This window comes from Haliaeetus leucocephalus, unplaced genomic scaffold (assembly GCF_000737465.1).
Source record: "Haliaeetus leucocephalus isolate CR32 unplaced genomic scaffold, Haliaeetus_leucocephalus-4.0 Scaffold339, whole genome shotgun sequence".
In the NCBI taxonomy this organism is placed as follows: Eukaryota; Metazoa; Chordata; class Aves; order Accipitriformes; family Accipitridae; genus Haliaeetus; species Haliaeetus leucocephalus.
This window is the reverse complement of record NW_010972775.1, coordinates 19,697,800-19,719,826: the sequence shown is the minus strand read 5'-3', so window position 1 is coordinate 19,719,826 and position 22,027 is coordinate 19,697,800. Positions and strand designations below refer to the sequence as shown.

At 35.3% G+C, this 22,027-nt stretch overlaps 1 protein-coding gene across 3 annotated transcripts in view; it reads right to left on the bottom strand.

Annotated features, from left to right (window-relative positions):
- LRRC28 (leucine rich repeat containing 28) overlaps positions 1-21,810 on the bottom strand; it is a 49,944-nt gene extending 28,134 nt beyond the window's left edge. For all 3 annotated transcript variants that reach the window (XM_010572029.1, XM_010572030.1, XM_010572031.1), the window contains exons 1-4: positions 21,588-21,810; positions 17,231-17,271; positions 14,519-14,556; positions 13,615-13,752 (exon numbers count right to left, since the gene is read on the bottom strand). In XM_010572029.1, coding sequence (XP_010570331.1) covers positions 13,615-13,752; positions 14,519-14,556; positions 17,231-17,271; positions 21,588-21,755 — 385 coding nt within the window. In that variant the 5' untranslated portion in view covers positions 21,756-21,810. The remainder of the gene's footprint in view (positions 1-13,614; positions 13,753-14,518; positions 14,557-17,230; positions 17,272-21,587) is intronic.
- Positions 21,811-22,027: the final 217 nt, after the last annotated feature.

Sequence of the window (22,027 nt, the reverse complement as noted above, 5' to 3'; positions counted from 1 at the left end):
AAACATGGTTTTTTTTTTCTCCCCCCCCCCCCCCCCCAACATTCCAAATTGCATTCCTTTAGCAACACAAGTAAGTAGTCTTAGTCCATAAAGCTCTCAAACATTAAATAATTACCAACTGGAGTATACTTGCAGTTGCTCAGTATCAAAGCCTTCCATAAAGAATGACAATTTAATGCAGATTTCGACAATGCTAAGTTAAACACCAGTCTTTATTTTAAATACCATTGTGATAAAAGTTAACTGAAATATAGGTATCAAACTCTGTGTGTGACATGAACCACAGGAAAGTTAGTCTCACATAATACCTCCAGTTCTACACATTTTCTTTAAAAGCTTTTTCCATTTAGATTTAGCGTTAGTAAACAACGCATTTTATTTTGCCTCAATTTATTTAATAGACTAGCTGAGTAAAAACAAGGATGTCAATAACAAGTAGTATTTTAACTCTCTCACAATGGTATGTATAAAAGAAAATTATATTTGGCCAGAAAGGTCAAAATGGAAATCAATACATTCTAAAATTCTTCTGTTGCACAGCACTAACAATTTGTGTTTGTTCACTTTCAAAGACTGAATGACATTGTTCTCCAAGCTTCCCTGAGCACTCAAGTCCTACTAGTAAATTCCATTTGCTTAATGCACAAGTAAAATCAACTACCCGTTAATATAGCTAATCACTGTACGTAAGTTACAGAGAGCTTAGGGAAAGGAAAAAAAAAAACCCAAGGGAACCAAAGAGACAAAAGTACATTCATAGATAACTTTTTTTATAAAGACTTAAGGGGAAAACAAGTTAACTTTTAACACCCAATCCTAAAAATTTAAAAAACTAAACTTCAAGAGCTAATTTTTTCTTGTCACAAATGTTAATTTGGTGTAACAAAAAAGAATCTCAAAAATTTCAAATTAGTAAGAGGTTGTACATGAAAAATGAGTAGCAAATTACTTTAGTTTGGTCAACAGGTAATTTTCTTCCAAAAACTAAATAGCTGAATAGGCTCTATGAAATAACAACTACTCAATTTCATGAACAAGTATGCAACAAGTTTGCAGCCATGTGCTGGCATAGCAAATACACACTGTTTAACTTTCACCAACGTCGTTATGGTGGTGCAGTATACAATAAACTGCAGTTTTCAGCATTTTTTTATTGTAAAACAGTGTCAGTAAAGGCAGCAAGCATGGACATAACCTTCCTGAAAAGCTGGTTTTGCTTGTATGGCTTACTTAGTCTTTGCTTAGGACCTTCCTGAAATAAGTCAGTGCAGCAAAACAAAGTTAGAGCCCTTTGGCAGTACAACATTCTGAAACCAGTAAGGCATTCCTAATGTAAACCTTGAATTTGCAAAGCAGTTACTACTACCATTTCCTTTTTCACACATTTACAAACCGAAGAAAAATTTCAGAGAAAAAAGACCCACAGTTTAATATCTGTTCAAAGCCGAGGTTCTTTGAAACCCTGACTAAACGCTATTGAACAGATTGTCTGCATTGAAGAAGTTTTCATACTGCAGAAACACAAACACCATTTGTATATGAAACACATCTTTCTGAGCATACATCCAACTCTCCACCTTGGAGGTTTAGTCTCAGCCTTGTCAATACACATCTGTCTTCACCCATGTGAACAGCTATTGGCAAATGTTTATGAGAGAGGCCCTGAGCATCTTAAAAACCCCTTTAAGTTCAGTTTTGCTTTTGGGTAACAGTTCTAAAAAGAAAGACTTTTATAAGTATTTTAACGAACATCTGTTCTGAAGTTTCACAAGTGAACTTCATATACATCATATGTGCCTTGAACCAGGCAATCAGTAAAGTCAGATCTTTATTATCAGAATGATCAGAAGAATTCAGTGCTGACAGATGACGTACAAACCAACTTTTTCTGAAATTCCTTTAGTTAGGAAGCTAGTCTGATATTAGGCACTATATGATGACTCAAGTTCAGTTTAATTTCTTGGAATATGTTAACTCTCAAGAACAAGTGATGATTTTTATAAAAACAGACAGTCAAAGGGAAAAGACTTACTAGAAGTCCCATATTCTTCTTCTCATAAAGACAGGCTAATACATGCATTGCGCAAGAAGGAGAATCCGCCTCATGACAGCCCCAAGCTATGTTGCTCAGAACGTGACTGTTGCCAGCCATAACATGGAAAAACCCTTGTATCAAATTCCAAAGACGCGGCTTTACTGGGCTCAGTAGAGGATTCAGCATGTTGAGGGAAGAAGTTCAAAAAGGAGGGGCATGACACCTTAAAAAAAGTTACAGTAACTCACGTGAATTTTATTTTAATGTAGTTTTTTTCTTATGTAAGAATACAGTTGAAAAATCCTAAAGATTTCTTTTGGGGTTATTTTTGGGGGGTTGTTTTTTTTAAAACACAAAAGCAAACACCCCTGCCCAAATGTCTTAACATAAGTCCAAGCATTCTATTGTAATAAATACAACAGTGACTACATTCATTTTCAACAGTACTGAAGACAGTTGTACAGCAAATCAGCCAGACAAGCAATGAAGCATCATACCTTCTCAGTTATGAAGATTATCAGAGATGCCACCAAGAATTTCAGGGTGGGAGGGGATTTGCCAGAGCTATGAATGGAATAATGATTTGTAGAGCTTTAGAGCCCACGCAGGTAATACATAAATTAAAGCACCAAGGAATGTTAGTTTTTATAGTCTTTATGGATTTTCAGATACATTTATGTAACTAACACCTTCAAAGTCTCAGAGCAAGACTACAACATAGAATTACATACCTACAGAATTACAAAATTAAATTCCTGGTAGTCTGCTTTTATACATCTTAGATTCAACTCCACAGGAGTAAGACTGACCAAAAGCAACCAAAGACCCTCCACTTCTCCTTCCTCTCCTCTGCTATGCAGTCAATAAACTGACATAAAACAAACACCACAAACGGAATAATTACTGAATTCAAACACAACTGTGGCCACTTTCAGAGTTATTTTTTTCTGTGGTATATAACTGTGTCACAATGAGTCCTGTCCATAAATCTCAAACCCAAGTTTTCAAACCATCAAAACATAAAAACCAAATCATTCTATTTGACCTTCATTATTTAGGTCTGCGTGCCAGGTCTAATCAGTTCTCACAAGCACATTCCAGTTCTTAAAAACAGACTGTAGAAATACATTTTTCAAACTAAAAGGAACAGAATGCATTGTTTTGATGCTACAGCCTGAAGCCCTTTATCTGAGTTTTATCAAAGTATACTCTATCACTGATCAAAGCAGCAATGACAACTTAACGTTCTTTAAAGTTATATACTGCTGCATAAACTTCCCACTTTTGCCTTGTGGCCTCCGGCTCAGCATGTCATTGGGAGTATATTCAAAGGTCAAGAGACTTTCTTTCAGAAGCCCTCTGTTCCCAAGTGGCAGCTCTAATGATTGCAGGAGCAGAGAGTAGAACAGGGTAGATTAATTCCATCAGGGCTCTGTTCTCATATACCCTAGAAAATTCAGGTTGTCACTTCTTCTGTCAGATGTTTGAAAGACTACTTTGTACATTACTGTATGAACTATTTGTATGTGGTAGCAGCATTTCCACGTCACCCTATTACTGATATTATTATCATCTACAGACCTCTACTCAGTCTAGCACTGAAATCAATATTTCATTTTAAATTCCTTTCAATTTAGTATTTTGCATATGCCATGTTACTGGCTGACTTTTTGAAGTAAAGTTTGGAAGTTACTTGGACATGCAAGATGACTTTTTAAATCTGTATTTGAACAATTTACTGAGAAATCTGAAATTGAGTTTACTAGAAAAATATTATGCAATTTTATGTTTAATGAACTGTGTTGAAATGAACTGTACTTAAGATTCCTTATTTAATAAAAAGGCATAAGAACATGCAACATAACTACCATGCTTCTACAGTTATATTTAAGATCTACAGCATCTCCATAAAGTTTTAAGTTTCAGATGAATGCTTGTCACAATTACTTAAAGCACTCTCAACATATTCAAAATTCCTGTCCACCCCCCACAGACAAGAGGAAAACCCCTAGAGAAACAAGGCTTACAGTGACTTGAGAAATCAAGGACTGCCAAACAGAAGAATAAGCCAGGATTCAAGAGGCAGTACCAAATCTCTTAACAATAGAGAATCCAGTTAAGTCTGCTCCCATACTCTCAGGAATGCACCAATCATCCAAGTACCTCACCATTAAAAGCAGCACTCAAACTCCTGTATCTTGGCACACCTCCTTTATCTCCTATCTAAAAGCCCTGGAGGGGGACGGCTACCAGGGGGAAAGCCCATGGCCCAGAGCTTAGAAAACATACGTGTTCCAGCAAAGATTTTTATTTTCGCAAGTGGAGTACTGCAAAGCCAGAAGCACAACAGGCTTCAGAGCACCACTGCTAACAATTAGGCTGGCTCTTCTCTGCTCCGTCCTGATTTCACCTACACCTTACCAGGTTTCCTACTAACTCCTTTTCCAAGAAGGAAAGGAACTGGGGGGTGGGGAGGGACATAAGGGGCTGGTGGGGCCAGATTCTACAAGTTTGATGCACGGTAACTTTCACAAGGATCTCACATGGAATAGTAGGGAACAAATGGCAACATTGGCCCATTCTCAGAAACCAGTTTCAAAGCACTAAACCCATAAATATCTGGGATTTTGATGCTTCAGAGGAAATAAAAATTTAAAATAAAAAACTTGCGCAACAGCAGGTCACAGGCAGCCTTGCACTGACATATTTCTACCCTCTAAAATAATGTTCTTACTACCAGGAATACAATATAACAAAAAAGTATTTTAATGATTAGGACTCAGATGGTGTCATTCTGAAAGATGTCTCTTTCCAGACATGTGATACCACCATAACTTTCACCAAGATTCTGTGGCCAATAAAAATTATCATATAAAAAGGTAACCTTTACAGGTCAATCCCTGCCCAGACCATATGAAGAATTCAAATGAACTTAACATGGTCTGAAACGCTGATGTACAGCACCCTACTCTCAGGCACTCTTGGATCTATTCATGAACTCAGTAATTAAATGAGCACACTGTTCATGTTTTAGATATAGTCAAACCTCAACCAGGCAGAGATTTTTTTAAATTAAAGCATCACCAAAACCAAAGTAGGGATCTAAGAAAGTGATTGATCCAAGATCTTTATCATCTTGCTAAAATATGTAAGAAAGAAGAAAAAAATCGAAATCAGTAAGGTCAAGTTACAATTTTGAGTGACTTTTAAATATTGTAAAACTAGTATTAGAAAACTCAAGCACTTGGTCATTAGCCTTTTGCTTCAATAGGATTTTCGCCTTCAATTTATTACCATGAAACCTCAATGCCAGTTTCAGTTTGTCCCTGATCACTTTTCCGGATACATAATGACCACAGAAGCTGTTTTATGACCTATGTTTTATAAAATTGCAGGTATTTGGAAATATGATGCACTGAGCCATATCACAATTTCTTAACTAAAAACATGCTCATTAAAATAGCTTAATTTCCAAATACTTTTTCCAGTGATTGCGCTAAATCACAATAGCAAATTTTAAGATGGAATTTTCTAGTCCAATAAGCCTAGTACACAAAGCAATATTTGAATACATAATTTAAATGTTACAATGAAAGACATTGATGGTTTCTTCCAACTGTTTCCTATTAGTTTTCAGATTAATGAATTACAACACATACATACTTAGCACATGCATTTTTGAGAACCTGCTGTGCAACACCATGAGGAATACCACAGGCCATTGTTGAAAGAGATAGTTTTGTTGTTTTTAACGTCATTTCTGCTACAGTTACGGGAAATATTTCAGTTCCAGTACGTCCAATAGAAGGCCATCCGGAAGACGTGTTGGAACAAAAGCATACATTCGAACAACATTTTAAGCTTAAACTATAGCTCTAGAATTTTTCTGACTATGTGTTTATACTACTATTTTTGCTACCAGCATCCAGTGACATTATGAACCTTCCATGGTATACTAAAACATGTTGTATGATACTAACAAAGAGGCTTTTAAAAGCCCCTCAACAGGAGGGGGATTGACAAAAAATAACCATATGAAGGGGCAAGCAGACAAACAGAACAGTGAGCAGCTCTGCATACACAGATGACTCATTCTGACACACTGTACAGGTGAGGGTATACAGGAAAAACTTCAGTTAATGAAAATTTCCAGGAATTTAATGGAATTTTTTTATTCTCTGTCCTCACATCCCTCCCCATAAATTTAAAGCACTCAGAAGTACTAGTAGTCCTCCTGAGAATTTAACCCAAACCAAATGTTTGAGCAAGGCAGAGTCTGTTGTAAAATCTCACACAATCAACATCCTTTAATTAAATAGGTACCAGTGTGTTTGGACATGCATGAAAGCTAATCTGTAAGGAATACCACTTGTACAATACACTACCCTGTGCTGTGGTCATCTCTATTTAGGTCACAAATTCCAATGACAATCATTAACCATCCACGTTGCCATTTTGTTGCTAACTCTTCAGAGATTACCCTCTGCTATAATTTCCTAGGAGATATTTTTCTTAAAAAAATTTCAGTCCTTACAGGCTGTCAGGACAGGGCTGTATTGGAGTTTATACAAGATCAAAACATGCAAAAATCTTTTCCTCCTAGAAATTCAAAGAATGTTTTAAAGATACTATCAGTTATTTTTATTGTGCTTTTACATTAATACAGCATAATTACTGAAGACTTACTAGTCCTAATATGAAAAAACAATACAGTAACAGGCAAGTATGGGTAAGTTTTGCATTGATTTAATTAAAAAAAAAATAAATTTGTTGTTGTTGAACCTAAGAGCTAATGTAAACCTTAGTATGCTGAGTCTCATTTTTATACAGTAAACTGAATCTAGAAATGAATTATTAAACAGCATATATTTTACAGATCTGTACAAAGAAAAATTATTTTTAATAATTGGTCATCAACCTACTTCAAGGAAAACAACATATTATGATAATAATTAAAAGATATTTTTATTTAGAAGTCCATGCTCCTTTAAATAGTCACATACTTAGAGAGTGCAAAGCTCATGTAACCTAATCTATGTTTTCCTCAAATCCCCACAAGTCCATTTACTTAAAAACACCACACTCCTGGATGGGTGCCTGGCGTACCAAACCTGTCCCGTCGTGTATATTTTTATATATGTTACTAAATTAGGAAAGCAGAGTGGACTAAGGTTATGCCAACTCTGAAAAAAGAACAGGGTCTGCATCAGTTTGTGCCTTTGCTTTTAAAGTCACAATCATTATTTAAAAAAAAAAAAAAAAAAAAAAAGAACTTTATTAAGTATCAAAGCAGTCTGCCCTAATCAGAGACAGTAATAAAAGCAGAAGGGAAGGGGGGGGGGGGGGCCAAAATTTTTCCCCCCAATTTTGAAGGCTCTATATCAAAATATGGAAAACAAGTTTAAGAAATGAGTTAGGACTGCATATTTTAATGCCAGGGTCTAGAATAAGAATAGAAATAGTTGCATGTTGTAACCACGATCAGTGGAAATCTACTGTGAAAAGGAAGTAGGGAAGAAGTTATGTTTATATGCCTTTAATTAAGATTTACTGAAATACCTCATATTGAGCTCTATTCAGAATTACTAAGTTGGGTATTCAAGAAGTCTTCACCCGTGAAATACTGGTATGAATAGTAAATACAGATATTGTACTTTATAGCAACTTAAAAAAAGTGAGAAATGAATATGCAGTTTTCATGTCTCAAAGTTTCTCTTGCCCCCAATTAGCAAAGCAAATTCCTAAGCAAAACAGACTTAGCAATAATCAATTAACATTCTGAGAGTTACTTTATAAATAGACAAAGCAGTAATCAACAATTATAGTTTGATTTATAACTTTAATAATGATTGAACCCTTCCTGTCGTTACCACCGGGGTTTCCTATGCAAGAGAAAATGATCTAGTGTTTATCTGCAAGTTATATTTTTCAAAATTAATCTTCATGAACTCTTCCAGCCTTCTGGAAGCACAAGTTGTTTCACTTACAAAAACTCACTGATCTTACCCCTATTAATTTCCTATTAACTTAGAGAGTTATTAATTATGGAAAGGTAATTATTAATTTCCTAATAACGGGTAGAAAGACTCAATCCTCCCCAATATTAAATATGATCAACCTCAAAAAGGTGTGGTTTTAACAAATGGAATGGGAACACCCATGTTCTATTTCTGGGTAACACTGACTGATGCTGTGGCCTGGAGCAAATCACTTCTGTACAAACACTTTTTTCCATTTTATAAAATGAGGATAACACTCCCTTATCAGCTTCACAGGATCTTTCTCAAATGCTTTGAAGATGAAGTGTTATAAGACTACAAATGTATTTTAATGAGGCTTAAATCGACTATATTTCTAAAACATTTTGCCTTAAAATGGAAAAGGATTTGAACAGAAATGAAATGAAGAGTATATGTGCTATTAACCTCCCCTAAATATTGTTGCAGTTTGCACTTTGAAAACACCAAAGGCAGAGGAATAAATTTCCTTCAGATTCTACCTAAATGAAGAAAAATGGCAAGAAGTGGATGCAATATGCAGAAGTCTCAAGAGACAGCATGGAAATGTCAATTTGAAATGGAAGCCACACATCTCCTCATATGGGGAAGAAAGGGTATTTGCTAAACCTGGCTTTGACTCTTGCAGAGATCTGTACCCCCCTTCAGCAACAACAATTGCTGGTGCTCCCCAGTCACCTGCACTTTCACCCTACAGATTAAGAAACAGCATCATGCAGTTTACATGAAGTTTGGTATTATTTGACTGCGGGGTTTTTTTTGCCTGATCAATGTGCTCAACTCTTGGTTTTTAAAGTTCCCTGACAACAAACACAAAGGGAAACTTGGTCTAGCCCATGTAAAGACAACTGCTGATGTATTTCTCCCCCCCCCCCCCTTTTTAAAGGGAACTTTGCCAAAAGATGGGCTGGGATCATAAACCATACCCTATTCTTTGTTTAATTACTTAGCTTTTGCTCTTGACTTGGCAAAAGATTAAGCTTTTCATTTTAGTAAATCTATAATTAACTCCAACATGTGCTGAGTAAACATAACCTCATTTTTAATTAAATCTTAAGAACAAGATGCTACAACATGCCATTTCTAAGGAGAAGTATATCTCAAGTAATGTGCAATAAAAAAAATCTAATCCATGTCAAATAAGAAACTTAAGTCCAACTTTGAGTATAACTCACCCTTTTTTAAGTCATCTGTTGTCCAAACGTGCATTCACTAACTACAAGACCAAAATGTAAATCTGAAAATCAAAAGTTTCCAAGGCTAAAGCCAAATCAAATCTAAATGGTAACGCAGCAAAACTGAGAGATAACTTTGGCTTTGGAACTCCTGAAGAATCATTTTTCCAGTATATTTCACTGGATTACTTTTTTTTTTGGCAAATGATGCAATAATGCTTACACGAAGAGAAAAGAAATACAATTTCTCAAGAATGAAAGAAGTTTAAATATCACATGTATTATAAACATCAGAAACAAAGGGGAACTTCCTAATTAGTCATTCATAAGTGAGAAGATTCAGAAAATGTACTTCTGAGAGCACATTCATATAGGACTAACTACAATTCTAAATTAAAATGAGACACCAATTCTCTGAATAAAGAGAAATCTTAAAAAACTAAAGTTAAGCTACTATGAAAACATAATGTCAACTCTTAAGTCAAGCTTACACATGAACTAATGTAATAATATCAAATAATAACCATATTTTGTTTATGCTGCAACTCTAAGATTTTTTTCAAATAAGATCTCTGGCATTACATATTTCCAAATGGCCCTCAAGAATTTAGATTATTTAAGTGCTACAGTTAAATAGTACAAAACTTCACAAAACTTTATAGCATGTTCAAGAATTATATATAGCAGAGCCAAATAAAAGAACCAAGAAATTGTTAAAGACAGAAGCTACAAGATTTACAGTTTGCAGAACAAAAAAATGCTGTGTATTTCAATAAAGGGCTCAAGAGAACTTAATAATATTAAATCTCATCTTCTTACTTATTTGCAACTCTTTTAATCAGCTCTCCTCTCAAAGACAGAGTCTCTCAGTTAGTGATTCTGATTACCACAGAATATAGATACTGATGACTCCGCATTAGGCAGAAGCTGGTCCGCTTACTAAATTTATCCGAAGTATATTCAAAACATGACTTCAAGAGAATTTCACAAAGCATTTTCTTCCAGCCATTTTATATTATATTTCAATTTCAACATGCTTCTTCTGGACAAATTTTTCCCTTTGCTTCTCATCAAGTTTAGCTTTGTCATCTTTCAACAATTCTCACAATTTAATGATGCATGATGGAAGTCCCATTGTTTCAGTGGTAGCACACTATTAAGCAAAGTGCCTTGAGGCCAAAGTACATGATCTTATCCACGGGTGACACTGATTTGCTAGTGTTTGCTCACTAGGTAGGATTATCCTTTACACTGCAAGAGTGCCACAGCACAGAAAGCGCGTTCTAATCTCCAAGGCCCTTTCCCCATCCCATCAATCCCTTATTGCCTGATTTCTTCAGGAAACTAAGACTTAAGCATTCATTATATATTTTCACCATTCTCCCCCACCCCCGCCCCTAAAGTAACTTCTTCAAACTAGTTAGACAATCATGACCAAACCTGAGAAAAGAATAGAAGTCTTCATTATTAAATTCCCACAAGCTTAATGAAAACAGGTACTCAGAGACCAAAATCTTGCATTGAAGATAAACAGCAGCACAGACTCAACCTTTATTAGGGTCTGAAGAACATCTACAATCAGACTGAAGACATAAATCTTTATACAGCTTCATGATGCATACTATTTCAATGGTTTTAAAAAGAGTTATGCTAGATTTCTATAAGGCAAATATTAAATACTAAAAATTAACACTAATTGTGAATTGTGGAACAAAAACGTTAAAAATAGATAATGAATCAACTTATGCTATTAATTGCATTGTTTCTTTCAGTTCTTAATCACAATTAAGGAAGACACAACAGAGAATCATTCTTAAAATACAAAATGCAATAAAAATGTGTGGACGTTCAGACACTTAATGGCAAACATTTACCATCCAACTGTTCTGCAGTTGTAATTAAGAGATTTTTTTTAGCAATTGATTAAGGATATTACTGAGAGTATCCTCCTAGATATCCATTGAGTTTCAACAAAAACTGAGGGTACTTGTAACACCACACGATGGCAAGGGAAAGACAAGAGGAATGACAGGGCAACAACTCTAAAGTAAGCTTTTTATGTGATGACGTCATTATGCTGCAAGTTGGCCTATGTGGTTACACATGGTGAATACTGATCAGCCTGTCTTAACTAGAACCTCTGCTGTGATAAACAGTTCACTGCCATTTGTGTGATATGTGCAGGTCTAAGTCCAGAAAACAGTCACTAGTTTTGAAAAGTTACTTTAAAAAATGACTATCACCTATACCTGAAAGCTATTTTTTAATGCAGATCTTTAAATTCTGCACAAGCTGCACTAGTAGAAGCTAAATTGTATCTTAAACAGTTACTATAAATTAAGAGCAATTAAGAGCTGTCTTTCCCTAACAATGCATTGCAATGCAGTATCTGCTGTAAAGCAAGTAGTTAACACACAGTAGAATGATGTACTGCAGTGAAATCACATCTCATCCTAGTTCATTTTATTAACTTTACTAGCTTTCCTAACAGAACACTGTTTAACACTATTATGAAGATTCATGCTACCAATATAGTTAAGGATAAAACAACTCATCAAACTCTACTATTTTGCTCTATTTTTTCAATTGTTGACCATAAATATTATTTTCAAACTTAAAGATTTTGGTATAAAGTCATCTTTGAAATATTAGCAATTTCACAAAGAAAAACTATGCAAATATGCTTGGAAGCCCTCTGCAGGAAGTGTTATGTTTAAGAAATGCAGCAGATTAACTCTCCAGTCTAAGTGAAAGACTAATCTTGCTCTGACTCTATGACATCCAGTCCTGTTGACAGTGACAGCATCTGAACAGGCAGGATTAGTAATGACAGCAATAATGGCATATGTATAAACTGATGGTACACTACCAGCAAAACCAGAAAGACCAGACACCACTGGATTCTCTGATTCAAAAGTAGCCAACAGCAGTATTATTTCAAAGCATGCAAAATTTTCATGCACACAAAACTAGACACGCTTAAGGACAATGCTCAGTACCAAATTTTGTAAACTTCAGGAGAAATTAAATGCAGCATGCCTATGCAGCTGATACCAGTTCCTAATCAAATGTGGTAGACTCGAAATCAACTCTTCAGTAATGTAAATTATCCTTTTGAAAGTCTTTTTTGGAACCTTTTTAAGTTAACGTGTGAAGTTTTGCAGAAAATGTGTCACTTTTTCTTTGAACAAGTCTTTCTTTCATGGTACAGTACCATAAGGTAAATTATCTTTGAGGAACATAAAGCACACTCAAGTCACTCCTTTCTTTTGAATGTAGGACATCCGAAAATTGATGGAAATTTTATTGGCCTTAGGTCATAATGTTTAACAGGTTTATCTAATTTCATTCCAGAGAATTTACATAGTCATATAAATTTTTTTTCTTTCTAATCATAATCATCCTTTGACTTTTTCTTATTAAGCTTATTATGCCTAGAAAAGTACAAGGGAAGGACAGCTAGATTTCTGCACCCAAAACTTCAAGGAGCAATTGCAATATATTTCTTGAGAATAAGCAATGTGAACTTACAAACACATGAAGGTCATATTGAGAAGTTAGTTAAAATTAGAGCCAAAGCTAATTCTGTTAGATTAAGTTAGACTAGTTTTTTGAAATGCTGGCCCTAGCTTATCATCTCTGCAAATCAGAAAATGCAAATACGCCAGAGAAACATCAAAAAATAAAATAAGGAAGTATTTAAAAATCACCATCATCTCATCTGGACAGATACAAGGGCAATGAAAGAAGAATAATCAGTTATGTCTGCTTATCAAAGTATGTAGAAGAAAAAAAATCATTCAAAATCTGCCTATGGTCAACTTTTTCCTGACTGAGTCACATTCACTTTGAATAAATTTTGCCTTTTTTATTATAAACGAGCAAGACAAACATTTGTTATTTACTGTCATAGTGAGGTAGAACTGCTATAGGCAAACCTACTAGACATGTGTCTTTTTAGAAAATACAAGTATGGGGCTGTTGGGCAAAAAGCAAGGAAGGACAGACTGGAATCCTTTATATTCTGGAAATTTGGAAGAAACATCATTTTATCATAATGCCAGTTGTCACTGGCATTTTGTGTCTTCTCAAGGAAGTTCAATATTTTCTTGATACAATAGCAAAGACTGTTAAATAGATAATTTTTTCCCCACTTCAGAAGCATTTTTCAGGACTTTTTCACCTCAAGTACATACAGCATGGCTTTTTTCCAGCTACAAAGTATATTCACTACAATACATAAAATGGCAATCCCTGCTTAGTCTTTAAATGCAAGTTGTACCATGCTTCAACTGTAAGATACGAATAAACCTAGAGCATATCACTATGCAAATTGAGTTCAAATGGAATTTGTCATTGCTGTAATCCCTCACACATTTGTACTTACCTGCAGGTAAATATTTCAGCTGGTTGTTAGCCAAGCGAAGATGACGTAAAGATCTCAGGCGGCCAATCTCTGGACACACAATTTCGAGGGCATTATCACTTAGGTCCAGAAACTGCAGTTTAACGAGGGAGCCAATGGCTTGTGAGAGAACAGATTAAAACGTGAATGTGACCCAACAGTAATGTTAAAATCTTAATAGGACTAAGAGAGGATAAAAAGCCACAGTACCTAACACCTATGTCTGAGCAGATTTTGACGTATTAAAGCCAGTCTCACAACTGAATGACATAATTTGTGGAAATGCTTATCTATCAAACAAGCAATACTGCTGGCAGTGAGATGGGGCGGGGAGGGGGGGGAGGAAGCAAAGTACAGAATACTCCCATTTCTAGACTCCCCTCAGACGATTCTGCTCTGAAATCAGTTTTTCCATTCCTTTCCTTTAAGTCTACCCATTTTATATATTCAGAAAGAGTTTAAAGTACTTTCCTGAGGTTGGGCATGTAACTCTACAATTAAGACAAGAAAGAAAAACTAGTACAAGTTCTTGATACTTTAAGTTTCAAATCTGTCATGATCTAAATGAGCAGAATATTCTGTGTGGTAACTGGCTGAAAGCAGAAGACACTCCAGATTTTTGTTTCTGTAGATGAGCGCCATTTAGACTTTTCACTTTCTGCAATTAGAACTGAAGCAAACAGCATTTAGGTGCATTTGAGAATTCATTAAAAGAATTTAACATAGCATAAACAAGGATATTATCAACTAAGAGCTACACTGGTATATTTTGTATGAAAATCTTTAATGTTTTATGGGAAAATAAAGGAAAAACAGGCCTCTTCAAAGAAGAAAAATGAATATTTTATGATTCCTGCCACTTATTGTGAGCTGGTAGGTTACTTACCTTCAGGTACAACAACTATGTTATTTGAATGAAGGTACCTGGGGGGAGGAGAAAAAAAAAGCAGAGGACACCACCTGTTACCCTCAAGGACTTCTGCTACATAATCAGTTTGCAAAATATCCAATTTCAGACTGAAAGAGCACCCTCAAAGCCATTCCTCTCTATGACCACAAAGGCTGTGGAAACTGTATAAACTGGCAATGGACAGGTACTTAAGTTTCACTTAGACTATTAAATGAATAACATAAAAATGAGAGAGAATAACATAAAATTATTTAAAACAAAACATTCACAGTTACAGTAATAATAGGCTTTAGTTTTGAGAGTTATAAGAGGAAAACAAAAAGGGAAAAGGATAAAGGAAATAGAATAACCAGAACGAACCATATTTGATCACCAGGTTATTCCCCACTAAATGCTGAGCAAGTAAAGACAAAAGCCCAAACCCACACAAATTATACAATTAAAAACATTTTCCCTTGCACATAAATTCTTACACCTTTACTGACTGAAGAAACAAGCACATGATCTACTCACTGCAAGTGGGTTTTTCAAACCTAGAGTACATTTTTCAAAAGAAAAAAAGCAATCTTACACATCGTCATTTAGGTAGTTACAGAGGATGGCCAGATCTCTCACCAAGAATATTCAGCACCCTCTGCTGGAGCACTTCCAGTACTACTGGTAACATAAAAACTACATATTTTTTTAGTTGTCAATCAACATTGCTGCAAATGAACGAACGGGTCTTGTAGAAAATAAGAGTAACATAATTTTCAAATATTGATATCTAATTATAAAGGAATACTGAGTACTCAATGTCCAATTGCTTAGGCACACATGGATTATTTGCACAGCATATTTTTTTTCCATTCTATTCAACAGCATTTCCTAAAGTAGGAGCCTTTCTTTTCAGGGAGATAGAAGCAGAACAAGAAGACAGACATATGAACATTTCAACTGCATGGAGCATCTGAGCCTTCTCTTTTTCTTTAAAAATTGCAGACATTTAAAGTTTACTAAAAACGTAACAAACATAAGGATAGCAGATATGTTTGTAGAAATCCTCATGTATAATCACAAGATGAGAATTCTCCTACTCACTTCAGCTGCAGCTCCTGAAAATACTTGTGAACTATTTCACTCAAGCTAAAAAAATGTGTATTATGAGGATCTATCCAGTGTGAGGGAAACGATATACAAAGAAACACAGACAACAGTGAAGTTTTTAAAAATATATAGTTAAATTGCTAAGACTGTAACTTTCAGGAAAATGAAAATGAGTTAAGTTTGTTTTTCAAAATTTAAAGCTACTATAATACATTATTCTTTAATTAAATCTTTATTTTGTGGTCTCTTCTCTGTCAACAAAAGATGTCTTATTGTCTGATCAAATACTGACTTGTACTATTAGACCTACACAAAACCACAGGCCCACTGCAGTTCTCTCTAGACCACCAGAATGTGTGGGATAATGGTGGTACAACTAAGCTTGCTGAACCCCAAATAATCAGGTTTGACTCCTACAATTCATTGTTTGTAAGAGATTATTTTAAGCTGTAATTTATACAGGTTTTCCTAAAGGCACCATCAGATAACACTGAGATTTCCTGATGCCCCATGGCAAATCATTAAATACTAGATATATCAAATATAAAAATATTTATTTTACTGCTTTAGAGCATAAACATACTCTCAAGACTCAGGCATGATGAGACAAGACCATCTCTTAAGCAAGTCGGAGACTGCAGTGACCTACAAAACACTTCAATTACACTGTGGTCGCCTGTACCAGAAAGGTGTGGTTTCAAGGGCCAAATTAAGATGACAAGATCAGACAGCTGAATGCATTAGACTACTCAGATATACACATCCTCTGTTTGGAGCTTTCCATTAAACAAACAGAATCAATGGTCCATCAGTTAGTCAACTGAAAGTGAGCCGAATGAGTTATAAATGGAAAAGAGAATGTCCCTTTTAACACCCCCGCCATCAATCCTACCATACAAGGAAATCATAACCTTACAAGAAAAAATAGGGGAGGGAAGAAAACATTGACTCAGGGGCTTACAGCTTAAAATTAATTGCCAAAATAATACAGTTCATGTGACATCCATTCTTTGGACAAGATTGGATAAACTACTCTGCCTACAGCAATCACCATTAAATAGTTACTACCCCTACTTGCTCATTCCTGCTCCTATTTGACAATCTGTGACTTGGTTCCAAAAAAACTTATTACTACAATCAGCAAGACTGAGATCATACTAACTCTGGTAGCTAGGGTGGAAATGAGCAGCTAGGAATGGGCTGGAGGCAGTAACCTGTTACTCTGGCTCTGTCACAACTATCTGACCATTGCATTTGGAGGTTCCAGTGCTTTATCAGGGTGACAACAGTCTACACAGGAGTTGGGGGGGCAAGTATTTTTTCCCTTAGCAGTGTAGACATTTGTAACAGAGTTCTTGTTATACAATAAACAAAAAATTGTTAGAAATATTAACATGGGACTGAATACATCTGGATACATGTCCTTTAAAAAAAAAAAAGAAAAAAGAAAAACCCAACAAAAATTGACCCTTTCTTGCCCTCCAAGAAAACTCTTCACACTTAAGAGGTAGGTTATGTGCAAGCAATACATCCTAGAATTATTTTAAGATAAGATGGATCAGCATAATAAAAAAATATATTAGAACTCCTACACAAACTCACAATTCCACGAGGTTTGGAAGCTTCTGTGCAAGGTTTTCTGGCTGAAAAAGAGTTAGAGATTTTTTAGGTTTCAAAACAAAAACCAGACACACACATATTGTGTACCCAACTCTTTTTAATAACCATACTAAAACATGTCAGCAGCTAGTCACAAAAAAATGGCATCAAGGAGGTTGTATACAACACCCTATTTCCACATCCCTGCATGTTCTCCATCAGTGCGATCTGGGATATATGAAGTGAGCAATTTACTACTGAAACAGAACTACAGACTAGAAGCGACATCAACGTGTCCTCAACCAAATGGTAGTCAGACTTCTGAGGCTGAAAAGATGAATTACCAAAACCTTACTATTGAAAATATATTCAAGTAATTGAGTTAGTTGAAGCCAAGAGACTGAAGCCAAGAGACTGCTAAGAAGCTGCAGCCTTTACAGACTTAAAGTAGAACAAGAACTATACAAGATGTCTAACCATAATGTATTTTATTTTGTAATGCTGCTAAACTGGGAAATGACCTACAAACTTTGTGTAGCTTAATCAGTTACCATCAAAGCAGAAGTGCTGAATCCATCAAACTAGATTTCCATATTTACATATTAACATGCATATCATTTTCTAACTGCTAACTGATCCCTAGCTGCAATTCTGTTTCTTGATGGCATTTATAACCATGAATATATATCACAAAATCGGCTTCACAAGTTTCATATGTCATGTTGATAAGCGTACCCAAACATATCCAAGGTTAAAACAGTTTTATAGCTTAAGAAATCTACTTTAAACATAGATATGTTTTATTGAAAAAAGTTTTTACAATACACATATATGCAGAAACAAATTAATTTTAAAAGCAGTTCGATCACATGGTCAATTTACTTTTTTAAAAAACCTAGCAATTTTCACTGACATGTAAATTAAAGGTATACTATCATCTAAAATACTTTGTGTTTATAAATTTATTATGAAGAAATATGCTAACCTGAAAAAGTAATGTCATAATATTCTTATGTAGCAAACATGCCACATCCTAGAGCTGAGTACAAAAAATAGTTTGTTTTTAACTATGGAGCAGCAACTGATGTCTCAATAAATGCATCCGTTGACGTCAAGACCCAAGAAATAGGCTATAACTAATCAGTTGTTGCCACCTACTGGAAGATTTACTACAGTACATTTATCTTCTCAGCATAGAATTTTATTTGGTCAAAGAGAAAAGCTTAAGCTGGGAAAATATGCAAAGGCTGCAACATGCTTAAGCACAAAAAATTCAAGCTTTAATTTAAAAAATTAAGAGGGAATGTGAAAAAACAAATTCACTGTCATCCTACACCCTTTATTAGAATAAGGATACTAACCTGAATCACAAACTATTTTCACATTATACATGAAGGTTATACTCTTATTCTTCCTTTAACTGCTTCATATTGTTAAGAGAGCTAAATTCAGGAGAGAGACAACTTTAGAGCTGAGCAAGTCCATAACAGAAATTCTGCTTATCTTGAGTACCACAATAACAATGGGTCTGAGTCAAAGTTGCTCAATACAACATCCTACAATGAAATTAAGATTTTAAAAAAACCTATTCATGATCCATCAGTTGAGAGGTAAAACTAACTCTGGTCTCTACTGGTGACATGACAACAAATGATGATAAATGAATTATTAATTCTGCCACCAGCTTAGGGAAGCTTGCCTTGCCCTCACACCCCTCTGGATGTTTTTCAAAAAGTGAACCTGCTGATGTGCTATACAGCTTCTTGATCCATTCATTATGTCATAGCCCTCTATCATTTCCAACTTGCCAACGAAGACAAAAATTAAATTATTCTTAGGCAAGGTATATGTAAATTCTGTCAGCATAACTAATCCAGACGTTTTCATACGAGCCATCTGTCAAGGTCTAGAATAATTTTAGAAGAGCAAAGAACAAAAGCTGATTTAGTCAACATTTTTCAGAACTCTGAAGGAATGAACTGGCGGGACAAAAGTACCACCTAACTTTAAAGAAATACTGTGCAGATTTAGTTTTGATGATTGCTAATAATCCATATGCAATTTAAAGTCTTTATTCGTGAGCTAATGCTCATCTTCTCGCATAGAATCAAAGGAGCACAAGGCCAAAAGAGACATCTTCCTTCAATACCCTATTTGTTTTCAACTATTCTCAGATGAGATTTCTCCCCCCACCCCCTGGCAACTTACTAGTACTTTACTGAAATTGAGAGTATTACTTGTCTTACCAGCAATGTGACATAGAAAAAAAATCATTATGAAAATACTGCTGTGTAAAAACACTGATGATTTCAGCTCTCCTCCATTCCTCCTCTTCTATTTTTTTCTTCCTCTGTCTTCTCTTTTTGCAAGAGGAATTAACCTAAATCTCTCAACCTTCTCTCACAGGGCATGTTCTCTAAAAATCCCTTGTTGCTGCTTTCTAGGTTCTTTCCAGTTTACCTAGGTCGTTCCTAAGTATGAAACTCCAGACTCAACCTTTGCTCCAGCTTATGCTTTAACAGTATCCAATAATTATCCCCTTCTGCTTCTAATGGAGATTGTGAAACTTCCTACGTTCCAAAAAAACATTTGCCTTTCTTTGTAACATGCTGCTAACTTGATCTATTTTGGTCCACTACAACTTCCAACATCTATTCTGCTGAACAGATGCTCAGTGAATCAGACCCAATTTTGTTTGCCTAGGTCCTAACTGTAGTGCTATGCACTTGAATGAGATGCCACCGAGTCATATTATGAGCAAGTTATCCTGATCATTTTGAATCCTAATGCTCTACTTGATGCTGTTTGCAAGTCATTTTGCCGAGGTATGATCTACATTTTAATGTTGTTTCAGTTCCTTTATCCCAGGCCTCAATTACAATACCGAACAGTTGTGGGCGAGAGCTGCCTCCCTCATTTAACACATCTTCTGTTGACAGTAACCATGGGTAATTACTTATGCCATCTTACACATCTATTGGCTGGTAGTATTAACAGATATCGAGAGGAAAATGGAACTAAACTGTTACTTTCAAGACTTCGTTTTGGTTTCTATTTTATAATTACTTTGAGAAAAACAAAACCAGGCTCTAACACATACATACAGAAAAAGCATATGCAAAACTCTCCTTATCATTGTTTTATCTTTTGAGCAGTACAAACTTCACAAACCTTACACCACTAAATAATCACTGAATTTCACAAAGTGTCAAAGCAGAACTGTTTACAGTCATCAGTTAATTTTTAAAGCAGTTTTAATTTGTAACCATGAATCCTATCCTCCCATTAAATTATTAAGCAAAAGACTTGCTCAAAACCAAGAAGTGCCAAAATACTTCTCTACAGTCCATGTAAACTTAAGTGACTCATTCAAGATGAAGAAAAGGCATAAAATCTTAAGAATCCTTTCAGCTTTTGGCCCAAGAAGTGAAACCTTTATTGAGGAATTCTAATATATCATTGCCAAAGCTTTAAACACTATTCCTTAAACTGGAGTAATGGACTTTTTCTAGGAAGTGCTGAAAAACATATTATTTTGGTGAATTTTAAGTAGTCAGGCCCTCCAGCTCCTCTGCCCTGGCTATTATTTTACCTATCACACCATGGAAGACCCCAAGACAAAAAAAACCTGAATTACTTGGAGACTTGAGCCTACTAACAGTGGCAAGTTCTGACTCTAGAGAGAGAGTCTTACCAGCTCAGAATATCCCACACAATTATTTAACTAGTCCACACTGAATTCTGAGGTCACATCATTCATTCAGGGTGAGAATTTGTTCAGTTCAGGGAAAAACAACAAAACAAAAACCCCACAACAGAAAATCCCACATCCCTGAAATTAACTGTTTGTTCTCCTATCAACAGCAGCCCACAGACACAAGTTTTCACTGGCACCTTAACAGCAAGTTTTGAATTAGACCCTGGGATGGATGACACCTTTAAAATAAGGCATGTACCAAGGCAAAAGTAGTTTAGCCTAACAAAGGAATGTAGACTAGATTTGCATAGTATCACCTAGTGGTAGAAAAGCCTGACCACCAAGCAAAATTTATAGCAGTAAAAAAAAAAAAACCAAAACAAAACCAACCAAACCTCACAAGAAAACCCCCAGCAGATCTTCACAGAGCTTCAAAAGTGTAACTATAAAATGTCATAAACTTTCATTTATTACACTCTACATTACCTATGCAAGTTCAAACATAATACAACCAAATACTCATATTTCACAATGGATGACATCATTCAGAATCAGATTTGCTGTAAGATTTTTTTTTTTAAATTATCTTGGTTTTTTCTGTTCCACAAATCAGAATTCCTAAACATACAGACAGTAAACATTACAATAAAGAGGTTGTCGTACCAATGTGGTCAGGGAATTTCTTTTCATATAAAGTCTCTCCAAGTACTGCAGCCCCTCATCTTTCAGTAACTCCAAAGGAAATTGATGGAGATTTCGGTAATTTAAGAACAAGTTCTTGTGCCTTTCCAGCTTTGCCTCAGATATTGTTTTACATAGTTCTGATGCCATGACTAATCCTGTTCCAAGCACCACATCTAATGCATTGCATCTTCTGAAAGCAGACCCATTTCTAGGAGACAAAAAGAGCAAAAAAAACCCCCAAACATTATCAAGGTATATGCCATGCATTGTTTTGAAGAACGAGTTGGTTACTACATTTTATCTGATAATTTATCTAAACACAGTTGGTCGAGTTAATACATAAATGAAGTACCCAGAACATCCACACCATAAGACAAGTTAGAAGCAAATCTTTGACTATTTTCTGGATGAAGTTTTGG